Source organism: Acanthaster planci, linkage group LG08 (assembly GCF_054643075.1).
Source record: "Acanthaster planci isolate LZ-2023a linkage group LG08, COTS_SCS, whole genome shotgun sequence".
Taxonomy (NCBI): domain Eukaryota; kingdom Metazoa; phylum Echinodermata; class Asteroidea; order Valvatida; family Acanthasteridae; genus Acanthaster; species Acanthaster planci.
Window position 1 is genome coordinate 16,234,930 of NC_141784.1, and position 26,122 is coordinate 16,261,051.

At 40.5% G+C, this 26,122-nt stretch overlaps 2 protein-coding genes across 9 annotated transcripts in view; one reads left to right on the forward strand and one right to left on the reverse strand.

Annotated features, from left to right (window-relative positions):
• Positions 1–14,461, forward strand: tmem267 (transmembrane protein 267). 5 transcript variants are annotated; one of them, XM_087140437.1, is made up of 3 exons: positions 1–190; positions 7,114–7,436; positions 8,050–14,461. In XM_087140437.1, exons 2-3 carry the CDS (start codon positions 7,116–7,118, stop codon positions 8,377–8,379), a joined length of 651 nt encoding a protein of 216 aa, XP_086996563.1. In that variant the 5' UTR covers positions 1–190; positions 7,114–7,115; the 3' UTR covers positions 8,380–14,461. The 5 variants fall into 5 exon arrangements, with proteins under 5 accessions (XP_086996563.1, XP_086996559.1, XP_086996560.1 ...); XM_087140433.1 differs by lacking the exon at positions 1–190 and adding an exon at positions 4,546–5,003; XM_087140434.1 differs by lacking the exon at positions 1–190 and adding an exon at positions 5,012–5,158.
• Positions 11,908–26,122, reverse strand: part of carnmt1 (carnosine N-methyltransferase 1) — a 27,086-nt gene continuing 12,871 nt past the window's right edge. For 2 of the 4 annotated variants that reach the window (XM_022250912.2, XM_022250910.2), the window contains exons 2-8: positions 23,689–23,881; positions 21,365–21,549; positions 20,097–20,234; positions 17,573–17,751; positions 16,257–16,370; positions 15,546–15,649; positions 11,908–13,730 (exon numbers count right to left, since the gene is read on the reverse strand). In XM_022250912.2, coding sequence (XP_022106604.1) covers positions 13,584–13,730; positions 15,546–15,649; positions 16,257–16,370; positions 17,573–17,751; positions 20,097–20,234; positions 21,365–21,549; positions 23,689–23,874 — 1,053 coding nt within the window. In that variant the 5' untranslated portion in view covers positions 23,875–23,881 and the 3' untranslated portion in view covers positions 11,908–13,583. Of the gene's footprint in view, positions 13,731–14,603; positions 14,899–15,545; positions 15,650–16,256; positions 16,371–17,572; positions 17,752–20,096; positions 20,235–21,364; positions 21,550–23,688; positions 23,882–26,122 lie in introns of those variants that run through there. The other 2 variants (XM_087140432.1, XM_022250911.2) reach the window with 2 other exon arrangements.

Here is a 26,122-nt window from a genome sequence, read left to right on the forward strand (position 1 = left end):
TTGGGTGAAATTTGGTTCTCCCGGCATTCTGCTGCGTCTGGTGGACAGGGTTGCTGTCAAGAGTGTCGTCTTTTGAAGTCCTAAAGTGAAGGTGATCTGGAGGGCACAAGTGGGTGTACTCCTACGTCCCAGTCCCAGAACTGTGAGCAACGTACGGGTCCGGGAGCAGCACGAGAGGTAGGCGAGTGAGGTGAGCTCACTCCAGAGGAGTACGTGATTCTTGGGGCATCAGGTCAACTCGGACCCAAATCAACTCGGACCCATTCCAACTCAAACCCATGCCAACTCGGACCCAGGACCAACTCGGACCCACGCCAACTCGGACCCAATACTAACTCGGACCCACCACCATCTCGGACCCACGTCAATTCGGACCCACGCCATTTCGGACCCACCTCGAGTCAACTCGGACCCACTCAGTCTCAAGGTTGCATTACACCAAATACGCGCCGGTAGACCGAAATAGCGCTGACTCTTGAACCTCGCGAAGAGGTTTGTCTTAATTATTTTGGCTGGAAATTCAAGATTATGGCCAGATTGATCACTTTTCGTTTCAATTTTATGAACTATTGTGGCGGGCATCCCCGGGCCTACCCTGAGTTGATGGGATCAAACCAAGCACTATTAGTGGCAGAGTCGATCTTCCCAACCTAAGGCTTTTCCCCAGACGAGAGACCACACAGAGCGACCTCAAGGCAAAGGGTGCGGGACCGTTTTGGAGGAAATATACCGCCGATTGTGACCGAGTGTTAATTAGTCTCTGTTGAATTACACAATCAACCTGTAAAGAAAGTAATCCCCGACAGAAGAACTGTCGGTACAGGACGTTCAATTTATTCAACAATAATCAACACAAATCAACAAATGAAATGTACAGTGAAGTGATTGGGAGATTGGTTTGGTTGCCTGTGCATTTACTTACTTGGATTGAGCACTAATTTAGCGTAGGGCCCCAGCAGCAATACGCCAATGCATCAACCATGGAGAAATAAAACACATGTGTTTTATTTCTCCATGCATCAACTATGCACCATGCGCATCAGCCATTCACTGTGCATCAACCACACACAGCGCATCTACAAAGTCACACTGCGTCAGCAATGCACCACTGCATATAAGCAACGCACCTCTGTGTAAACAATGCACACCGCTGTGTAAACCATGCACACTACATGCACTGCATCAACAATGCACACCGCGTCAGCAACGTACAACTTGTACAACTTCGTACGAGCTTCAGGGTGCACCCTGGTAATTAGGCCAGAAATATGTCCGCCGAGCTCATTAATAAAAGTTATACACTCAAAATATTCTATATTAGAGGGACCTGAGAGCCATGGAACTGAGGAATTCAAGAAATATGAGACTGGACCTCTGGGCCGGACTCGGGGCTTCCAATTCTGAGCAATTTGGATGCAATCGGGTATGAAAGTGGCACTATTTGAGCCATTTTGCTGAGGGAGGGTTTTTCAAAATGGCTACTTTTCTGGACAGGGACATTTTCTGCATTTTAGGGGTGGTCTGCTTCTGGTGAAAATTTCTCAAAAATTCATTGGTCAACCCCCCAAAAATTGAAAGGAAAATGAAAGAGGACATGTGGAACATCATTTTTCTGTGCAGCCTGAACACCTGTGAGAGTTGTGAGTATTTTTAAAATGTTTGTGAAGTATGGGGATTTATCACTGCTGTCTATGGGAATTTATTTGTAGTAGTGCACCCTTCACCTAACGTGCATGCGAGCCAGCGTCAGCAACGTACAGCTCTCACAGCTTTGTACTTCCAACGCGTCAGCTACACACACTAGTCAGCCACGTACAGTCTATACAATCACGTACTTGCAACGCATCAGCACCACGCAGCGCTTTGCACAGCGCTGACAATGCCTTAGCTCCGTGCCAACTGACCAACTTCACTCTGCGAAGTCCAACAAGCAACCAACTATAATGCGATCGCAGCGCTCACTGCAGTAGCACGACCATGTGCACACAGCGCGCTACGCTATGCCTAGCCAGCACACGTTACCAAGTCACTAGCCAATCAGGTACGCGCACTGCAACTCATTAATAAAATCAGACTAGCTCTAGTCCTATACACTTTCCGTCACAAAGGCCCGAGCATGGCTGGGTATGTTATTTTATTCGCCTTTTCCCGAAGATACCCCCCTAATAGTAGTTAAACTATGCGCTCATATGAATGTACCCGCCTTCCTCTATCCAAAATAGGCCCGCATTGTAGGGCTTTTTGTGAAAGAAATACTCTGAACCGGAAACTATCAATCCCAAATTCGAGATTTATATAAATAATTCTATGATCCCTCGTGATCGTGATTATGGCACGTCTTATTGTAAAAAATGAGAAACCGTGGGATCACAAAATATTAACAATGAACTCGCGAGCAGACATACGACGCTTCAAGACCGTTTCCAAGTTTAAGCCAATAGGAAATATTCCACATTTTTATTTTAAAATGATTTGATTTGTGTTGTTCAAAATTACCAACCTATTTGAGTTTTTTGAAGAGTCAGTTTAGGCCTGAATGGATGAATTCCTCCATCTCCCTTAATTTTGCCGGTATGGGGGGGAATGGGGCAAGGTGCAGGTGTAAGACTTGCCAGGCACTGTAAAAGGTCAGTGTTCGTGACATTGAGGTATATCTGCAGTATCTGTGGTACGTATGCAGCATCTCTTATGTACATCAGAAGGCCTATATGTGGCTTTTTATTGCAACAAAAACTTTGGGGGCTGTTTGGTGAAAGTTCATTCGATTTCTGCTGGTGATCTGGAGTGCCAAAAAAACTTTGGAGAAAGGGCGTCAATGATATGGTACTGTCAATCACACTCCAAAAGCTGCTCCCATTGGTTGTCCCAAGCTCCCACTCCCCGATCATAGGGTTTCAAGAATGGAAGGTGACAAAATCAGTGTTTGTGGTTAATCACGCCGGTACCTCGGAAGCTAATACGTGATTATTATAAGATTCCAGATTACAAGCGGCAAATAAGACATCAAAGGAAATGTGCCTCCATAAAAATATGACGCTCGTCGGTTACTTATCACTTGTTCCAAGACATCACTGATATCAAATATAGTCCTGTACGGTTTATAACCACCATGCCTGTTCAAACTCGAAAACGGAAAAATTTTGGGAAGTCTGTGCCACTGTTTCCATGCATAACGTGTAGAGAGGACATTAAATCTAGGCAGCATGCAGTGCAAAAGTGTCATTTACCAAATGCTAAAATGTAAAAGTGAACAAACTAAACATTTTCAACAAGTTAATCACGCTCTTGGGGTTGGGTCCGAGTTGACTCAGGGTGGGGCCGAGTTGGTCGTGGGTTCGAGTTAGTATTGGGTCCGAGTTGGTTGTGGGTCCGAGTTGGTCGTGGGTCCGGGTTAGTACTGGAGCGGAGTTGGCATGGGTCCGAGTTGGTATGGGTCCGAGTTGGTATAGGTCCGAGTTGGTTTGGGTCCGAGTTGACTCGAAACCATTCTTGGTTGCACTGCAGTTCCTCCAAAATGCTCCCACTAGTCCTAGTCATGCCTAGTGAAGTTTTAACCGGACATACCAGAGGTGATAAATGTGATGTTACACTTGGGTTGTAGGTCAACTCGACCGTTTACCAACTCGACTCCTGACCAACTCGACCCTCGACCAACTTGACCGTTGAACCAACTCGTCCGTTGACCAACTCAACTTCAAAGTCAAGTCAATTCGACCATTAACCAATTTATTAGACAAACTCTTTCCTTGAAAATAGATATTAAAAGGGGAAAAATAAAGATCGGACCGGTTCCGGTTTGAGAAAATTATGAATGCTAATTTCGGCTCAATAATTTTGGCTCAATGAACCCACAAAATCAACTGAAATGCAATCAATAATTGAACTTGTGCCAATGAGATACTCCAAAATAATGTTCCCAATTTGAGAAGAAGCACGCACGCACGAATCCCCGAAATCTGTCACCACACTATGCGCATGACAGATCACATCACGCACAGTACAACGAATTACATGTGTGATCCAGAACTAGGAAAAATGTGTTCCTTCGATGCCCTGTCCTGGTTGCACTGTTTGCACGGTTGAGTTGGTCGATAGTCAAGTTGGTTGAGAGTTGAGTTGGTTGAGAGTCGAGTTGACTCGAGTCGAGTTGGCAAACTGTCGAGTTGACCTTACACTTACACTCGTCTTTTACTTCCAGATTTTTCCCAGTTTTTGTATTGTTCTCCAGTCTGCCAGTACATGTACTACATTTGGGGTTCATTACTTTTAGGACCCTGTTCCTATTATAAGGGAACAAATGTTACTTTCAGGAAATGACTTATCTAAACAAGTTGTTAGTGATGTCCTCTTTCATATCAGAAAGACAAGAGAACAGGGCTTTTGGTTTTTGAGGGAAATTTTGGGGTAAAATGGCAGCGTACTGCGAAGAGCTGTGAAGGGTGCAGACCACTAATTCAAGTGAGAATTTCTGACCAGCTCATTAGCATTAAAAGTACCCCCCCCACAGCATCTTTTGCAAAAGGAGATTGTTTGGCCCCCAAAATGGTGAGATTGTGTAAATCGTTGCCAGGATCAACTCCCTGGGTCTTTGAGCTTTCATTTGAGGGCAGAAGGGCTGAAAACTACGGTTGAAAAATGGTCCTAAGTGCCTGAGAAAGTTGAGGGTTGCCACTTGAAAAATGGCTGCAATCAGACTTCGGAAAAATCACTTTTTGGGGGGTGATTTTGTTTTGTGGGAATAATGAAAAATGTAATTGGTTAACCCACAAAAAATTGAAAAGAAATTGAAAGATAAGTGACCAGACAAGAATTTCATTTGTGTTTCAGAGATCTCAGGGATGTTGGCGTGCATGCTATTGGGCCCTGAACGGTGCTGATTTTACACTGTTTTCAATGGGGCTTGAATTAGTGGACTGGACCCTGAACGACAAATAAGTGAATGTAGTCTGGTTCCTTGACCTGGATGGAGATTTGTTTCGATGAACCAAAAAAGCCTAAGTCAGGTAACCAGATGAAAAAGAAAATGGCGTAATTCGACTGAGTGGCTGTCTTTTGCGAAACTCGGAGTAGGAATTTGAAGTTTTCTTGCTTAAATATTGTAAAAGTTTACCTAAACTAGGCCTATCAGGACTGAGGAATGGTTCCTTAAGGTCAGAATGTGAGTTAGTTTGAGAAAGTGGACTTTGTTTCCTTATTAAAGGAACAGGGTACTAATGGTACTGAACCCCCTACATTCCAATTTCCAAGACAAATTCTGCTTTAAAGGTTAAATAATATAAGCTCCTCCTTGTACAGATTTTGTTCTCGGTACGTTTCAAGGAAAGAATTTTTGTTAAACCAGATTTCCGATTTGCACTTTGATATTTTTGAATGCGGTTTCTCAAAAATCCCGAGAGCCAAAAAATTAACAAAAATTTACAGAGTGATAGGTCACTCACCATGTGTGATTCTACGTACTTCTTTCAAAATCGGTATTTCGGTCGCACCTGCACCAGCTGGCCTTGACAAACCTGTTCCACTCCATAGCAATGCACGTGTATGCACATACATGTAGTAGTTTTTTTTGACTTGCCATTCTGGTTTATTTCATTTCATTTATTTCATTTTTCGGGATACACTTTTCTATTCACAGAAACGTGAACATTAGAAACAAAATATGAATTATTTAAGTGCTTGTACATATATGAGAAAAAAAAACCTGTTCTGGCAAGGCAGTGGAAAACAATGGAATATAAAAGACAGGTACATAGAGCCTTAAAAAAAGTTGGATGACCTTACAGGATGAAGCTGGATTTTCTACAAGGCATGGATGATACGATTATGGTTAAAGAGGTGTTCACGTAAAGAGTGAAAGACACACAAGGTGGACTACTGACCACATGTCACTATTACTCGAGGAATTGTTAAAGCTGAAATCAGACTGAATGGTTGTCACGATCCGGAACAAGGGAAACGACTGTATCAAAGACAAATGTCTACACTATGTTAGCCCCATACTAGTCAAAGACTACTCCGTATCCAAGGATACAGAGGAGGTATATGGAGGTAGTCCAGTAGATTGGCCCTAGTGTACATGTATAGGGCTAAATGTAAAGCACCTGTGTGTGTTCCTGTTGTGTTTCCATGAAGAGTCATTGAGCGATAGACGTAGAATGATGGGAAACAGTACTCATCAGAAGTAGGTCTACAGTACTTAGAGCCAAAGTCCCCAATTCTCCAATTTTAATACTTTTTCAAACACCAGGAGTTAAGGTTAAAGGCCATGCCAAATTTAGTGAGCCAGCAGTCATGACAATAGACAAAGGATTTTGTTTTCACATCTGGAAGGAAAGTAAGAAATCTAAATACGATTTACAAGATGAAAAACAATATGGCTGATATACCACTCAATAACTATGAACACCAAACTTGGAAGCAATCAAAGAAATACCAAAAACAGTTCTATCAAATTCGATGCGCCACACAAGCCTTTGGAAAGAGCTATCAAAAAGCCTGTAAATATCATATCCAGCTCTTCAGTTTGGACATTTAAAGATACATTAACTGAATGTTCTCAAGAACAATGTGTCTGATGATCCACACAATGCTCAACCTGGTCTGATGGGTCCAGAGGGACATTAGTTTGCTGGCATAACTATACAGAGCCAGATACGATATGCTCACCTTTCCATGGTTGACTTTGTTTTTATTCAGTAGAATGTTCAGAGACTACAGTGGAACACAGTTATAACAAGGCCCTTGGTACTTGACCAATTACCTTGTTATAACATGTGTTGTATTATCAGTAATGGAAGACAGAAAAACAAGGACTGGGAACCTAAACGTGCCCTTGTTATAAATAAACGTGACATTAACAGTGTTCTTCTTATCGGTGTTCAATTGTACTGACATATTTTCTTCTGGCTAGCCACTGCCATGAATGCCAATTGAAATGTTTGAGATTACTGTCTGAACTTTGTTTCCATCTCAAAAAAAATCCCTACAATATTCACGCATCAGCATTTGTTGAGGAAAACCTTTAAATTCTCCAGCTTTTCTGTTTCACTGCAAATGAGTGATTGATCATGTTGATGTGAAAAATTAAATGTTTGTAAAATCATGTTCCCATTTCAGAAATGGCTTCCTTTATAAGTACTCTGCAGACAGCAAAAAGCATCTTTACATTGAGGATACTGCTTGGAATTATCTTCTTGGGAATGGCCTGTGTTTCACTGGACCACCTCCTCCAATTACCAGCTGTTGCATCTAGTCGCTATTACCGGGCAGTTGTGGATAACTTCACCCATGGACTTGTTGGACTGTTGTCTTGGGCCATAGTGATTGAAACAGTTCTTCCAAGTAACTGTCACCAACTGGGAGAGATACTTTTGTGTGGTGTGCTGTCTTCTATCTTGGATGCAGATCACTTCATAGTTGCAAAGTCCATTTATTTACAGGTCAGGAACATATAGACAAGATATTTTGCCCTAATCACTGACTGGTCCGTTTGTTGCTTTTGGATCAGTAGTTTATAGCCAGTCCACAGTACCATTATGTTCTGCTTACATATATTTAAAGGCAAATCTTGACATTGAGAATTGTCTTTTAGGGACATACATGTATATAGCCACATTGAAAATGCACAGGTGGTATAAGATAAGTACAGAATGTGAGCATTCAGTTCCCAATATTCTATTCCATAATCATATTGTGCTTGTGGTCTCGAAGACAAAGATCAAGTACAGGACATACATGGCATAGAAACCTACTGAAAGTGGGGCAAACATGGATAAAAAAGGGGTGTAGAATAAAACATGATCAGGTAATTTGATTCTGAATTCCAGTATTGTGCTAGGTGAGCCCTACAATGTGCTTGCCCCTTGAATTGGTCAAGAAGGGCCGTTTGCCGAGACCAAAGGAATGTACATTTTGGTGTGTGTTGAGGTTAGGCAAGGTTTGGATCATAGCATCACATGAAATCTCTTGTATTTGAAACTGTATGTTTCAGTTCATGACTGAAAATAAATAAAAGTAACCTTGAAAGAAAATTGTTTTTACTTTTCTATAAAGGATGCACTTGTTCTACCGCACCGGCCAGCTCTTCATTCCACAACCCTCATTATCCTCATTAGCTTGTTTCTCCACCTCACGGTTCGTGTCACCGCTGCCCAGAAGCTCCAGTCACTCCCCTACATGTTCTTGACAGCATCTCTCTCCCATCAGATCAGGGACGGCTCCCGTAGGGGACTATGGGTATGGCCTCTGGGATCCACGCCACCTCTGCCCTACTGGGCATATGTAGGCCTCGTCTGCATCTTGCCAATTGTTCTAAAGTTGTTTTTGAACAGGACTGCAAGTCAGCTGACAGTAAAGCCCATTATTGGTGCAACCCCTTTATAGTCTAATGGTACTTTAAAAGTCCATTGTGCAAAAGCATCTTCACCGAGGCAGCGCACAAAAGTGCCCCCATGTGATTTACAGTCAAAATTACCCCAGTTGATCCTTTTCTTATTGCGTTGTTCTACATGTAGGTATTTTGCTTAAAATGCATTGTAATGATTCTTGATCTTTTTTACCTGAATTATCTAATATTTAGGTTAATCATAAATATCCCCCGTGCGCAAAGTACAGAATATGAGCTTAGTTTTGGTTGATCTAGATATCTTTCTTTTCATGTTTGATTTGGGTTGTAATCATAGAGCTATTTGAGTGTTCACTCGCTGTGCAAAGTGAATCCATGGGTGTATCCATGTTTGTGCACTAACAGCTTTTGTACCACTATTTGCATATCTATTTCCGTATTCTAAAACTCCACTTCAACAAAGTTGGCACACCAAAAACTTAGCTTTACAATCAGTAAATGAGCATTTCATATTGTGCTGTCATAGAGAATGGATGAGGACTGTAGATTCGTGCAAAGCATGGACAAGGCAAAGCCAAGCCCATTCTTTGCATGAATCTACCTTTCCGAGTTCTCTTCTCTGACTTCAGCTATTTCCCATTGTTGCAGGAACATGGAGTTCCGAGTCTATGAGTCTCTCTGTTCCGAGTCTCTTTGTTAACCCTTCACTCGAGTGCACACATTTGTTTCATTTGTGCATGAGTTTTGGCTATGTGAGACACTGAGAGTATTCATGCAGTCAACATCGACAGTGCTGGATACATACTGTCTTCTCTTCCTCTTGCGCCTTGGAGTCATTATTACACTTGTGTCATCGCAGCTAAACCTATCCGACTAAAACCACCTCAAGACTCTATGAAATTGAGGAATGCTATATCAACTTCATGAGAGTATTTGTGCAGTCAACACTCAGTGCAGGATATATTTATTCTTTTCTCTTCCTCTTACATCTTGGATTCATAATTATGTGTGCTATTGCAATGAAACCTTCTGGACCAAAAAACCACCACAGGACTCTATGAAATTGAGGAATGCTATATCAACTTCATGAAAGTATGGTTAGCAGTTTGCGAACCACTTTACAAACCACTCAGAATGAGGTTCACTGAGCCTTACATGTTCTTATGTATGAATCATTCTGAAATGCCCACTTACTACATATTGCTATTTCGTTTGGATAACAAGCAACCTTGGATTCAAATTACAATGCGAATTTTGGAGTTAAACAATAACAATTAAGAATTTCTTTAGAGTGCACATATCCACCTAAAATTGCTTATATGCTACAAAAATTAACTATGCAAGAAAATTTACAGGCTACGTCTTTAAGCAAGTTTATACAAGTATGTTTGATAGCCATTTGAAACGAACTGAGATAAATGTGCTGGACCACAAACTTAGGGAGCAGTAATCCTAATAGATCTGTCACCTCAGGACCGGTATGATCTTGGTACAACTAGAGGATGTACTTGAGTTTGTGTCAATTCAAGTAAACTATAACCCAAAATTTCAGAAAGACTGGGCAAAACATAGACACAGAAAAGTAGCCAAAACATATCAAATTTATTCCTTATTGAAAGGGGAAGAGAGAAGTCAAATCTTTGTTTTATCTTGTCAAATCTTGCTTTATAATGCATTAATCCTGAAAAAAGAGATAACTATATGTCATTTTCTATGGAGAAAGGCAAACATTATATTTATACTATACCCCATCCCTCCGGTGGCAACTGCTTGACTGAAACAAGGGGGGGGGGCACAGCACAAAGGTAATCTCCTTGTTACAAAACAACAACAACTGCAGATTTGTTACAAATTTACAGCTAACTGTAGATTGGTAAAAATAATCTACACTTTGAACAAAGGAGTGATGTCACAGAAATAGTTTTAACTGTAAGCAATGCACATGCATGTACATAAGCACTGCAGATGAATTTTACTGAGGCTTTTCATATGTGGTACTGATAATAACAATGTTATATTATTTGTTTGTTCTTGTACGTTGCATTAGCAGTAGATTCGGAATTTGTTCCATATTATTTTTAATGTTCTATGCTCATGAATTCAAAAGGATGCACCCATGAACTATCAAAGCTCTCTGCATGGGAATGATGAGTTAGCACTCAAATAATTTAATAATTATTGCTGTATGTTGTTACGTACATTGTACTAATTTATGTTTAAAATTACACATGCATGACATGTTATGTGCCTAGTCATTTGCATAAACACTCTATGCTCAGTGCTTGTCCGAGGGCTTGCAGAAAAAGTCACAAGCTTACTTGGGTGGGACTCGAACCCACGATCTCCTGCTTACTAGTGCAGAGGTCTTAACCACTCGACCGCCGCGTTTGTTGGGGTCGGCTGGCCGGTCCGGGTCAGGTGAAGCAGTGGGTACCACAAACTATTTTCAAGATGTATGTTTTTTAGTCAAGACGAATTAGGTGCCCATATTGATTAGTTTCCTCTACTGTTTATTCCTTTTGTAGGACCACAATCCTTTTCATTTGTAGTGTGGGGTATTTCGTTGGTTCTTGTGAACTAAAGAATGTTCCTTGAGGGGTACTTCCTATTCCTATTATTCTGGTAACCCACAAGGCACCATAAACACATGTACAGGCTTTGAAAGTTTACTTGTAGACACAGGCCTGGGGTGTGTTCCACTCACGCAAACAACGCAGAGGTTGTGTGTTTTATACACACGTTTTCAAACTGGAATGCATTTTTCATCAAGGACATAAGCAATGTTAGCAAACTTTGGCAAACACTCTCAAAGAGGTGTTAGCAATTGTCGGCCAACTTCCAATATGGATGAAAGTAGGGACAAAGTGATGGTTGTGACTCTTCAATTGGGCCTGAAACTCAACCTGACAATGAACAAAAGTGTGGCAAACTGACTAATTTCCCAGTTATATCAGGAACCAAATCAAGAATATTATTGCACTTCTTCTAAAATTCTGCTGCATCAAGATAGCGCTGCCCCCTGCCATGTTGGCAAACGTACGTACGTTTGCAAATGGTGTGTCCAGTCCAAACTGCTTTCGAACACTTGCTCAAATGCTGGAGCAAGTGAAACCCACTGCTGACCAGGATCAGCTAAGACCCAAATTATAGTTGATACTCATTCCTAGGCAGGCTATCACCAGTTGGCCACCTCCATCTTCTTGGGTCCACACATTATTTTATGTCAAAATCAAGATCTATCATTTAAATTAAATTAGCACTGTTAATCATCCAGCTTATAATAGCAAGGTTTAGGTTCAAAGTCTTTGTTTTCCATTCCTTATAACACAGGATACTTGTAGTTTGTAAATTCTAAAGGACCTTGTTATGCAGAGGTACAATGGGCATCACACTCAATTGTAGTTTCGAGCAACTTAACTTTTAGGGTTATTTTACTTCACTTTGATTTGTGGGACTGGGAAAAAGAAAATTTTTTATCAATTGTGCGGCTCATGTGTACATGGCAAAATTTGCAAACACCCAAATTAGAGGATATTTGCAAAGAATACACACACTAAGTCGACAGATCTTTAAACTTGGCATGTTTATTTCACTTTGAAAATATTTCTAAAATCCCTCTTGACGTGTATGTTTCTTATTAATCTCAAATATTGATGGATAATGCCAACTACAATCCCAGCTTGCATTTATTTTCATTAAGTCAGAGTGGCTACATTTTTTCCCAATTTTGATACAACTTTAGTATTAAATAGTCCCACTTTGTCACATTCAATTTTCATGTTGCAGAACTTTCCATTCAAAACTTTACTCAACATCAAATTCTAGGATTGCATGCCAAATATAGTTTAGGCCAGATTAAATGGCCTAAAAGACACTTGCTAAAAACTAGATACATGTAAGTATGTAACACAATACATGTACAACAGCAAATGATCTGTGACTTCAAGACTTGTGCCACAGTTGAATTGAGGACCCTTGTTAACCACTTGCTGCCGGGGAACCCTGTTTCAAGCACCATGGGTTTATACACAGAGCCAGGGTGCCCAAAACAGGACAAAAGAGCTGGTCTGTGTAACAAAAGACCGTACTCGGAACAAAAGACCTGTTGCTGGGAATTGCCATCATTTTTCGGCTTGCGTTTTTCGAAGGGAATCCATCACTGTTTTTAAACGGTATACCACTGTTTTGGGCATAGCATGCCCGTGGATTAGCACCGCAGACAAAAGTGCTCCAGGGCCCCATTGATGAACGACACAGCACCGCTGCATGCTAATCTAGCTGTGTTTGAAAAGATGCCACTCGCATTCACTGGGGACAAAGGAAATTACACAACACCTCACAATTCTGGGCTCTCTTTACAGGGCAGCAGGCCTAGCTGAAATACTCAGGAGTCAATGAAGGTTACCTGTGAGCTTAGAGTAGCCACCAAACAGTCATTCGTGTGGGTGTAAATGTTAATAAAAAGAAATAATGAATTTTTAAAAGAATTTTGAAAACTGAAAATCTCCCATATGTGTGCACTGTATTTTTAAAAGCACCCGGCAGCAAGTGGTTGAGGGAATCAATATGTGCTTGGCCTGTCTTCTCTCAGGAGAATGGACGTGACTAATGCATTATCAGCATTCAGTCTTTGAACCCGTCTTAAACGTTGGTTTAAGACTGGCCAAGCACAATAAATGACAGATTTCCAACACTTGTTGTAGAATTTTACTTTTATTTTCCCGAAAACCCCCATCCGTTTTATTTTATAGTTGTCCAAAAGACTCTCCTTACATGGACTTAGCGTGCGTGTGGCGAACCACATGCAGACTCTTGACCAATCAGAATCAAACTGTCTTGGCACTGGTGCGTGATTTACGCAGTGGGCATTGTCACTTCTCAGCGGGCATCATCAAATGTTAATACATGGTCAAATGATGCATTTCAACCAATAGGAATAGAAAACCTGTCCCATCTATTAATGAATAATTGTTTCAAGCATACCATGTCTAGAATCCCTACTTCCAATTTTCTCCCCAGTGTCTACAAACATATCCTTAATTCAGTCTAAATATAGATTTTTCAATCTGCCATACAACTTGAAAAAACATTTACCCAGTATTAAGTATATGACATTAAGTTTGGCAAAAATAATTCAGCAAAAATCGGCAAAAGATTTGCAAGTGTGCCCTAAACATTCTCCAAAGCTGTTAATTCCTTAATGCAATCCTACCCGTCTAAAGATAATGGTATTGACCAAAAGTTATTGCTTCTCATTGACTTTAACAGCTTCTTGGGTAGGTACATTTGACTGGAAGGGCTTCTGACAGACAAAGAAGACACAGTCATATTCATATTTGAGCATGGACTCGTGGTCTTGCAGGTAGCTGGTGTGTATTGGCTCTTCCCGCTGTCAAGTGTGAAACAGAGAAAACAAGCAGCTCAAAAGTGTCAGTCTTCCAATGTAACAGTAATTTCTTGAAAGTCCCAAAACAGACAATGAAAAGTAAACTCCAACTAGGTCGGTATCGCGTAACTCGTCATATTATCTAAGTTGGCCTTTTGACAAAAGTCATGATCATCTGTAATGCATTTCCACTGAAAGTTTCATTTCTAAGTCGGCATTTATAAGTCGTCATTTCGTATAAGTTGGCATGTTCCAGAAAACCACAAAAATTCCTTTGTGTAAGTTGGCATTAAAAAAAAAAATCATGCTTCGGTATCAGTTTCCTTTGCCCCAGTTGCAAAGAAGTGTCAAGTGACAAGTCCCACACTGCTTGACTGATGTCTGTTTATTAGCAGCACATGCCATGGTTGATAAGCGGCCACTATGAGTACAGTACATCAATACCAGTAACCCCTCTAGTGCTACATGCATGCGCTCTGTCCATTTTGGGGGTCGCCTTATTGAACGAACTGTGTGTGGGGATGAGTGTATGTTTTCTGTACCATAACTGTATCATGTACATGTACGTACTGCACTATTGAGTCGTGATTTGATATGCAAGTGGCTTGCTGTCCTTGCTTCGTCCTTGGGGGAACATGATCAATTATCGAATTTGCAGCCCGTGAGGATAATAAGAATGAATTTGCTGGGATCGACCATGGAGGTAAAAATAAACCAGGGTAAATCAAAGTCAATGAATTAGTGCAAGGAATCATAATGTACATGTACAAACGCAATACATGTTGTCGGGCGCCAGGAAGCATGATCACAGCAGAAAAAATGTTCCCAGCAAAAGGGTGTAAGAAACACACTCTATTATTTAGTAAAAACGGATATAATTTACTACAAAATCAACCTGGGCTGTATAAAAAGCAACCTTTGAACAACTTATTAAAGGACTTGGGCTCTTTTTTTTAAATTGTTTGCCAAGAAATCTTCATATTTCATTAAAATAAGATAGTTGCATACTTCCGTCCTTTTGCCGGGAAAAGTTTTTTGCAGTGATCTTGCTTCCAGGCTAAGCGCTTACACCCTTCTGCTGGGCACACGACGATGTGTAAGTGTAAGTCGGCATTTGTTCAAGTCGTCATAATTTCTTGAGTCCCGAGAGTGCCGACTTGGCCGGAGTTTACTGTATGGTGTGAGCATTTTTAAAATTGAATCTAATGTAACCAGTGGTTCCACTTACAGAACTGGTTCTACGCATAAATACAAAGGAAAGCACAATCTTCCTTGAGGTGACATGAAACTATGCAGTATGCACAACCAATTTCACATACATGTATCAGTAGTGTATTTGCATGGGTACCAGGTGCACAGTACCGCTGGCATTACACTGTTGTTCCAGGTGTCACCAGCGAGGGGGTACTTGCTCAAGGAGCAAATACCAATATTGTAGATTCCATGTCTTAGAATACTCCACACTAAAACTGACTGAAAGGGCCAAATTGGTTGAACCAAATTAGAACACAAACTTCACGAGCACATAATATCACAGAATTGAGCTGTCTTTTAGTCCAGTCCATCTGTGCCTCACAGCATAACTGTAGCCGAGTCTTCGCAGTCACTGGTCTGACAACTGTTTGTGCAACCATTGCCCTTAACATATGACACTGCTAAATACCGCACAGCAAAAGATCGTTGTCGTTATGCCACAACCCTAATGTTAATGTTACCATAATCCCCATGGTCACCAAACCAGAGTGTTCATGCACACTTCAAATCAAAAACATCCAAACTGGTCAAACAGTTAAACTTTTACAAAGCTAAAATACTTACAAGCATAACGAATGAGAAATCTATGATAACTTTGCGTAGGACATCATATGCTATCTCTACAGACGACTCTTTGGCCATGTTCTCAAAGTGGTACAACAACGGACCTGCACGATGAAGTACAACAATATTTTTCTGTGAGCCAAACTGACAATCAATATAAGGTGCATTTGTACACTGGGTCAGTTAAAAAGCAGGCAATCAATTGTTTTTTTCAACCTTCACGCAAAATGCAAATAACATTGGACTGGCAATTAAATCATTTGAAAAAAAAGGACCCCGGCATGCCATGCTAGTTACACCATGTACAAATTGATTATGTGCAGCTTCATCTACTTGTGGACCAGTATTTTTCCAACTGCAGCAATTGGAGAAAACACCTAAACTGAAACCAAAAGCCAGTGATGAGCTTCTGATAGGACTTGGTAGATGGAAATATTTAAGGCTTTCTGTTGGGAACCATCTTGAATCATCCACGGCTCATTTCTTTGACGAAAACAACAGTCTTTGCACAGCGACCTTCCCAAAGCTTCAATCCACATGTGCAGTAACAATGGCCGGGCTTTACCTTTCTCAATCCTTCAAAATCCAACAAAACCACTGGGTGGAAATTGAAGGGTTTAGAAGGGGAAGGGTAAGCATGGCATTGACAGAAAACTTTTCAATTTGACATTTGCAGTCGACATGCATACATGTCTTCAATTAAGCACAAACCTAGATTTATCCAGAGGCCACCAGGTTTGAGGATTTTGTAGATTGTCTCAATGTAGTCAAGGATATTGTGTGCTGTGTCTATGAAGAAACATGTTGCTACGCAGTCCCACTGAGCTGTAAAATACCAAAATCAAATACCACTGAAACTGATTAAAATAAAACAGTTTCATGGTATCTTAAAAAAGACAGTACTGTTATGGAAGACCATGTTTCACTTTTTTGTCAGCTGCATAAATCAATTTTCCAAATTTGGCCTGAACTATGGAAACACCAGGTAAAATTGAGGTGAATTTGACAGCACAGTGAACACTATTAGTGTTCATACTCATAGCTGTTTCAACCAACATATTGCTTATACCACAAAATCTGAGGGGAAAACCTTGTCTCCTCCCTGGGACTGTCAAGGTGTTTGTAAACAATGGGAAAGCTTTGATTTTATAATAAATATACAAATATTTGTGTGAGGACTCACACTTGTAAAAGAAAAAATTTCTTTTGCCAATAATTGGACATTTCTAGTGTATATTTTTGTACAAACTCATTTTCAAACTCATGTACGTTGTACTATGTCAAGTTTTCAGGCTTGGTAATGCTTTATAGTCTGGACTTGAAAAAGAATGAATTACAACACTTCTCTATCACCCTACGATGTAGATTAAAGGCCGGCTCCTCAATCTTAACTACTTTCTGCCGGAGATTCCGGATCTGGACATGTATGCTTTATATGCGTGGCTGCAGTCTCCGAACTCGGACAAAGGGAACAGGGCCATGTAACAAAAGGCCGTACTCGAAACAAAAGACCCGGCTGCTGGGAATTACCACATTTTTTCACTCTCAAAAGTGGAGATAATCCATGTTTTGAAACAGTATACCGCGGTTTGGGGCATTTACAGCAAGCAGATCACCACTGGGGACAAAAGCACTCCGACACCGCAGTGATGAGCCACCAAGCACTGCTGCATGCTAATCTGGCCCCTATTGAAAAGAGGTCAGCAGCACACTGAGCCAGGTTCGTGAACAAAAGAAAGTTATATAACACCACACAATCTGGGCTCTTTTTATAAGGCTGCAGGCCTCACTGAAATACTCGGGCATCAATAGATTTTGTCTGTCAGGCTAAAGTGGACACCAGACAGTCCTTCACGTGTTTGTAAGTGTCCAGTAAATAAAGTTAAGAATTTCTAAATAATTTTGAAAACAGGAAAAAAAATGATAAAAATCCTGGCCCAGCATCATCAATATTGATAACTGCCCTGGCAGGAAGTGGTTAAGGTCAATGGAGTGGTGGTGAACAAATTGAATAGAAAACTATTTACCCGGAGTGGTGTAAACTTCTAGAAAGTCACCGGCTACCATTGAGAAGTCTGCATCCTCCTGCAGACTCGAGGGGTTGACATCTGGTATGCTAACTTGCCTGGTTTGGTGGAGAGTGGATTTAATATTGCTGAATTGGTGAATCCACGGATAGAGAGTGAAGCAGTCTACATTTGGTGAGCTGAAACAGACAAAGATTATCATTCAGTTTACTCAAATGCAGATGAGATTGCCCTTTGGTAAAAACCAGATAAGCTGATTGTTTAGTGTGATCCTAATGGGATGAATATTATTACTGTTAAGTTGAAGTCTGAACCTACTTCTGGTGACAGTGGAGAGCTACGAATGCTAAATTAATGCTAAACCTCCAGCAGCCAATTTCATGAAACGCGCCGTAACTCTGAACCACTCTTAAGTCTTGCGCCACAAATTTATGCCGTAGCTGCACAACATACATGTATTTACACTGGATTTCCAGAAGAGGCGTAGCTGTGCCACGTTTTAATTGTATTAAATTTCTTGGACGAGGAAGAAAATGGCTTTTACAATGGATGTTACATTCCAATATCACAACAGTCATCAAACAGTTGTTGAATCACTCCACCCACCATTTTTGTCTTTTCTTTGTCCTAATCAGATAGAAATCTTGCAGTTCTCTCACAGCCAAACAAGTTCTTCAATACCCTCCACAACAAACTTATATGTGTCTCATATAAGCCATGTAAAGTTCAACAATGATGAGGCTGAACCAAACATGTTCACTTTGTCCAGCGCAAGTTACATCACCTAAAATGACTGTGTAAGTTACGCCATGATTTTGTTACATAAGTCGCAGGCTTACGTAGTACATAAGTTTCATACAACACTCTTAATTTGTTACACAAAATACACAATAAAATGATGTTATGTCATTGCATAAAGTTTTATGAAATCAGCTGCAAGCTTCTTTTAAATCACTTCGGAAGTTTGGGGGGGGGTTGAGGAAGGGACGGCTTAGCCACTTCAACTTCACATCAGCTTGATGTACACTGAAAGCCAAATTATATAAAATGTTCCTCCGTTTCCTGCACAATGAACGATTTGGGAGGATTCAGAAAAGGTCCTGACAAACAGGGAAGCTAGGGATAAAAGTGCTCAACAACCAGAGAAAATGTCTAGTTTCCTCTTATCAAAGCCAAGGCCAATTGTAGCTTCAAGGGGACCATACAGATTGAGCAGTCTATTTCTTTTGAAGTGGTCTTGTAAATTTTCCTCACTCTTCTAAGAAACTATTATTTCCATCCTTAAAACCCTTCAAAGTCAAAGATACTCATCCATGGTGCTGTGATTGTCTTTGGTTCTCGAGTAATCTTTCTTTTGTTATGCCAACATACGTTATACATCAAACAACAATCTGAAACAAGCACAAACTGGCAGGTATGGAATACAGTGGAATGTCGCTATAATGAACTAGCGGGGGTTCATACAAAATGTTCGGTATAGCTGTCATTCGGTACAGCAATATTCAATCACAAACATACGCACCCGTTCTGAACTCCTGCATTTTCCATTATGCTAATCTCCTTTCATATTTCACCTTTGGGGTAGTCCTCAATGGAAGTGGAATTGCAAAATGTAATCAAGTTTTCCTTGCATTATCGCTTAAAAAGTGCATGTGACATCTTCATGTACACGTACGTACAGTTACACGGGTTCCTGTTGGTAATATGGCACTTTAACAAATGGGACGCCCCAGGTACCATTTAAATACGGTAGCACTGGAGGCACAATTACATGCATGTACGGTACATGTCTACAGACGGCAATGAAATGTCAGGCAAGCATTTTTGACAACAATCGAAACTCGCAAGATATCTATCAAAGATTTCTTTGAGTCAGATGAGATTTGAAGCTTTTCAAGGTGGAGGTACATGTGTAGCAAGTAAACTAGATAGGTTTGCGGTAGCACCATGGATACATCTCTTTTTTGAGTATGTGGGGTTCTGAAAGGAATCAGTGGCACTCAACGTACGAGTCAAGTAAACAATGCTAGTGTCTGTCTGCGCATCTATTTCCTGTTCTGGTGATTTTTAAGGCTCAAATCTGCCTGCTTTATAGCAAATATCATGCAAGATTTTCCGCACCAGAGTGGCCAATACTGCAGAGCATCCATGCATACAGTTCTCAGCAGCTAGTCTACATGGCCGCCTATGGACACATCCACATTCCATGTGATGTACAATACCCATTCATTATACAGATCGTGCCATATGTTGGCCATTGTTCCATTGTGCGTGCGATTTTCCCCAACTCTAAGTTACTTATCATCAGTTCTAAGTATGTTTCTTTTATTTAAAACAAATTTGTAATGTTCAGTAAAAGTGCACAGAAAATTTGGGAGCCGAGGGGGATGTTCGGTACATGTATTTCGAATGTTCAGTATAGCAGTGCTCGTTATGGCGACATTCCATTGTAGATCTGTATTCAGTGGAGTTGATGCAACAAAGCTATCTTCCTGAAATCTAAATCTGATGCACTTGAGCTTACCGATTGAGTATAAAATGTGATGCAAACAGCATATACAGGCTGAATTCATTGCCTTGACAACTGTATCCGAGGTTGGCAATCTCAAAGGCTAATCTCCCAAGTCCAGCGCCAGGTACTAAAACTGATATGCTCTCTTTGCTGCTTACACAAAAAAATTATGGTAAGGCAAATTTAAGGTACAAATTAAAACCTACGTGTAAAAATTGAAAATATGAATACCAAAATGGGCTGTACTAGTTTAAGAAAGCAACAGAAATTCTGATTACTCCTGATTTTAACTTTGAAATGCTCTTAACCACTTCACACTGGATGACATGTAACCATGCATGGATTCCCTGTGTTGTAACAAGCCTAAATACGATCTTGCAAATTCTATGCGCAGTAATGAATGACATTTGTACTTGTCCCCAAGCTTGATAGATTCCAACTGAGTTTGTACATGTATACAAAAAAGGTTCAAACTAGTCCCAGGAGGTTGAGTGTGCGTTTAGTATAGAGCTACATGTATATACTTTTCCATGGTGGATTTTTTTTTTATTTTTCTGATATCTCTATGTATGTACAAAATGCACTGAGTTACTTGCGCACATGTATACATGTATGTTTTTCTTGCATATTGCATTTAGAGTCTATCGTCTAGAATTCGTTCCATCTAATTTCATTGTGTTTGACAAACACACACAAATTCACGACATCTGCGCCCAGGACGCATCAAAGTTTTTCCGAGTGAGGAATGATAAGATAGCACTCTTGTATACATATACATGCAGCTCTGTGGTGTTAAGCCTTCAAGCAACTATGGGCTATGGCTGGGAACTGCAGCATTACCCTCAAGAGCATAATCTTAGAGTTTCAAAAAAAGCCATGTCACATAAATATTGAAGAAATGACCACGAACAGTTAGCATTCTTTCATCAAGTCCAAATTTGTAAAGACTGTGGTTGTGGTAGCTTGATTTTTTTCCAGTCAGTCCTTTCAGCTGAAGGTAAAACTGTACTAGAGACAAGTTCTTTGTTGACAAATATCATCAGCAAGTGGTTAAACCCGATTTATTTGCAAGAAATCTAGGTGTGTCCAAATTGGCTAAAAGGGGGGAGGGAGTAGATAATTCTACAGATTGGACAAACTGCCAACAGTACTGCATTCACACATAAGCTAAAAGTATACAGAACAGGTCCCATTGAAGTGTGGAGAAACATGACCTGACAAAATGGCTCTGGCATGGTAAAAGTGGTGTAAGCATTGCTTGACGGCTCAAAACCACTGACCAGTCCTTGAGGGGAAGACGTCTCTGGATTTCTTCAATAATTGGCTGGTAACAGGCTTGTCTCTCACTGATTCCATCTTTGCTCCAGTCTCGCACAAACTGCTTGATTGTGGTCAGTACTTTCTCCATATCAAGCTTGGCAATACCATTGTTGACTTTTGACCTGCTGTCCTGCTTGGTTTTGTCCTGTTCAAAACACACACAAATGAAGTGAAACGACATTTACAAAGAAATTGAAGCTTTTCGAAAACTGAAAAGAATACACAAATTCCAGGCTTCTTCCACATGTAATCAAATATGGCTTACCAATAATATAACTTTTTCTGAGATCTGCAGTTTGGATTTTTGTTTGATTCCTAACAACAATGCGATAATTTGCATATCGCATTAACTCCTATTTTTCTTCTTAAAGTCTGATTTGCAAAGCCCTCTTCTTACGAAAAAATTTACAGCCCATCTTTTACCTGCTCAGGGCTCACAGAATCGGTAGTCCGACATCCCGGGACAACCAAAATATTTTGTCAGGCAACCAAATGTTCCAGGCTGCCAGCCCGACAGGCAAGCACCTGTTTTCGGCAACACCTTTTTTCCCGGCGTTTTGGATATTTCAGCACCATGTACCGAAAAAAGATCGCAAAAAAGACCACAAAAAAGATTGACTTCCTGACCTTGATGTTGCACGATTGTACATGTTCGGGTAGGTGCATTGTGGTACGTACAGTCGAATCGCCGGCATGAACAATGCAGCGACATCTGTATTCAGTCGTTTTCCTTGTTCCGGATCCCTAAAACTATATTCAGTCATATTACAGCTCAATTATCATCAAATTCCAATGAAATGGGGTCAGGGGTCTACCTTGTACATGTATATTTTAAAATTTTGAGCTTTTAGTTTGTCTTACAAGATCGACAAAAGTGATGACGACACTTCCTAGTTCTGGATCGGTTTAGCCAGTTCTGGATTGCTACACTTAAAAAGTAGTCAAGGGTAAACCCATTTCTCTGCCAAGACCATTGTCATGATTGTAACAAGCATATTTTCAATGAAAGCAAGTCTTATTTTAAAGGAGATTAGTTAATTTCAGAGCATCAACATGGATAGCCTGCATAAACTTTGACTTGACTTTGCTGCTCAGTGAGCCGTCGACCACAAATCCCCCCACGCCGCAAAGTTGACAAACCCATTACGTCTCGTCCAAATCTGTTACGCATGTGTAGTTGAGTTAATGACGTTCGTACATGTAGGCCTACTTGCATGCACGATCCGAAACTAGGAAAAACGTTCATGGAATCTTGCGTAGTGAGTGACCCACCGACCTGTAATTTTTTCTGGTGTTGATTTTTTTGTACTCCCGTGTTTTTTGACATACCGTCAACAAATGTCGAAGTGCGAATTGGAAATTCAGCCACAATTCCTTTTCTTGAAATTTTCTGGGAGTGAAATTTGTACTGCAGGACTTTTATGTTACCTTTCAAAAAGGAGTCATCTTAGTGTGTAATGCTGCAGAGCAATAGCAAAAAGGTGGGTAGGCCTAGGCCTATTCATTTCAAACGATCGGGAACTAGGAAAATGACTGTAATTACTGAAAGCTTGGAGACCATGTGTGGCTAAAAATTCCTTGTTGGGCAACTGAAAATGACGTTCAGGCAACCAGATTTTAGACTCCCCTGCCTGAAGGGCAACTACATTTTTTTAAATTTCACGAGCCCTGCTGCTGAAATTTGCGCAATATTTGCTTTGATGGGATTTTCAACAAGAAAGGGATGATATCAGACTAATTGTGAAAATATGACATTAATCTGAACTCCCCAGACCTTTTGCTTAATGTGGTTGCCTCACTCCAAAAAAATCCTCAAAAGTCCTCCATCTAAATATCAGACAGACACAGCCTCAATCCTCAAACAATTCTCAATTCATTCTTGAATGTGTTTCTTGGAGGTTGACCACTTCTTCAATCTTTAAAATCCTCCAGCAACTCCTGTCAATTTGTTGAGGCAGCATAAACAAAAAGTGCAGACGATTTCCACTGGGGGGGGGGTAATTTGGACTTGAATTTATGCATGGATAAGCAAAGACAACACAAGGTGTGGTCCAAGACCTTGACTTAAATTAATGCATCCTTCACAAACAGTCACAATTTTCTCCATACAGCCTCAATCCTACACATTTATGGAAGAAATTTTGAGGATTAGGGATTCGGGGAAGGTCAAAAACACAGAATTGTTTTTAAGGATCAGTGTGCTGCAGCTGAATAACATGCAACTGAATTTGACAAAAAAAGGCCATTTTTCATAAGCAATAAGGAAACTGTGGGGTCTGCTCACACTATACTCATCTCTGTTTACAAACATGAAGTCAGTGTTTTCAATGATGAGCTTGATGATCTCGTAGTTGTGGTCTACACAATGCCGAATATCACCCAAATGATCCCGAAAGCGCGGCAACAAAGCCTGGTGGTGGTGTGGCAAGACATCAAAGTCCTTCAATTTCTGGTTTAGTCTCATGTGCATGAATACTCTGTATAACCAAAAGAATATTTTTCAACAAAAACTATAAGCTTCAAAATTATTTTGATGCTCGATTTAACTATAAGAATATGGTCTAGAATAACAAAGAAACCAAAACTCTACCTTGATATAACAAAATAAATTTTGAAGCATGACTGATTGGCAGGCCTATCCACCTGGCATGCCTGGTGAATGAAGATGCATGTTTTTAGGCACACTTGTACAAGTATGTATTTCAACATTGTTGTTGCCTAAACCTACATGCACCATCTTACCAACATAAATTCACATTTTCTAGGTCACACTAACTTAATGAGCATCACGGTGCATAACATAATCAGTGTAAACAACATGAAAATGCACTCCAAAGCTTCCCAAAAAGCATCATATTTCGAAGACCGGTCACATGAAAACGAGTTAGCCTAGAACTATGGGATTCATCACAATGCATGACCATCCTAGCTGTGTAACTGGACTGATACCATCAGGACGCACAACATGCACTGTGCTCTGTAGCTGTGACAGGTAAAACAAGATGCCACCCCGCCTCCGAAAATGGTCGAACTGACATGCAGAGCTAGCTTGGCCAATGGCTGGCTGTGTGCATACTATGATGCACTCAAAGTGTACAGTATGGAGCATGGTCCTCCGGTAGAGAACAAGAGATTGGTCAGTGTTGGTGAGTACAAACTCAGTCTCATGGTCTAAAAACCTGTTATCATGGTTATGGAGTTTTCAAGAGCTATAAATACCTAAAGATTGCTCTAATGGGAAATGTGATTGAGAGAAGTGGAATTTTCATCACCAGTAATTTGCTTCAGGGGCTGGATTCAGCGGATACATGTACATGCACTCTTGTACATGTACATTGGGAACATGACCTAGCACATTTTTAGCTTCTTTCCACTACGACACAACGCACGTACAAACAGAGCAGCAAAATTATCATATTAATGAGAGGCAGTGAAAACGTGTCACCCAGAAGTGAACGGTCCCCTTGGTGTTAAGATGGGATTGTAAGAGTCTTTTTAAATGGGATGAAAAATGAACAGGTCTTAAAAATGAATGTTGCCTTCAACTGTCATTTTCCCCACTAGGATGAAAATGACAAATTTTGGCCAGACTTGCACATTACACAGACTCCTTTGTATGGTTTATTGATGGTAGCCTGTATCGGAGAGCCTGTCTAGTTTTCACTCAGACTTCAGGGCAATTCGTTCAGATCAGTGAGAGTACCTGTTGATCCAAGTAGTCGTGGAAAATATGGCTGTTTTGTGTCGCAGCTAACACACATAACTGCCCTTGGCAATTCCCTGTCCAGTCAAATACTGCTTGTGGCCTATCATGAAACTTGTAGCACAGCTTGCTCTCTGTGACATGACACAAAACCATCAATAATGTGCAAGTCTGGCCAACATTTGTCTGGAGTGGGGAAAACGCCATCTGAAGGCCAAATTGTTTCCTCAAAACTAGGAAAAGGTGAATTCTCTGCAATTAGCATCCTAGGGGATGATTTACCTTGTAACCGTAAGTTGTGAACAGACTAGTGCAATTTTAGCTCATAAAATCCAGCAGATGGCTGATTATGCCCCGAACATCCCGATAAACTTTTTTGAAAGAAATCACTATCAACAGGGCACAGTATATGACATAGAACTCAAGTCTTTATGAGGAATGGAATGGCATTTCTATGGGTACACAACGAGAATAAGATCCCTGTTCATGCCCTGTTAAACGTCATGTAGGGCCTATGGCAAAAAAAACCTTGTTTTCTGTGGGGTTCGTGGGCACAGTGTGGATTTCGGAACCCTCAGTTCTGGGGGTATAAGTCATCATGGTCATATGGGCAGTTTCACGGGAAAGGTTGCAAAATGAAAAATTGGATATTGATGCTTTTTTTTCGAAGAAAAGTTTGCTGGAACTTAATGCTTTTACATTGTTGCAATCTCCAAAAAAAATTCAAGGCCTTACACATTATGGTTCTCAAGATGTGAAGTAAAACAGGTGCTAAAACACAATATTTGGAGTCTCATTCAAATTTTCTAGAAACTGTAATTGATGTGAAACAAAATCAAATGGTAGTACAACTGCCTGGTCTCACGTGGACATGGAGATGTGTTCCAAGAAAATGTATACCAAATTTCATTGGAATGGGCTGACTGTTTTTTACACTGTTTTGAGTGAGACATTGGTTTGTTAGTTAAATGTTTTTTCAAACTGTCCTCTCCTGAACATAGTATTTCTTCCAGAA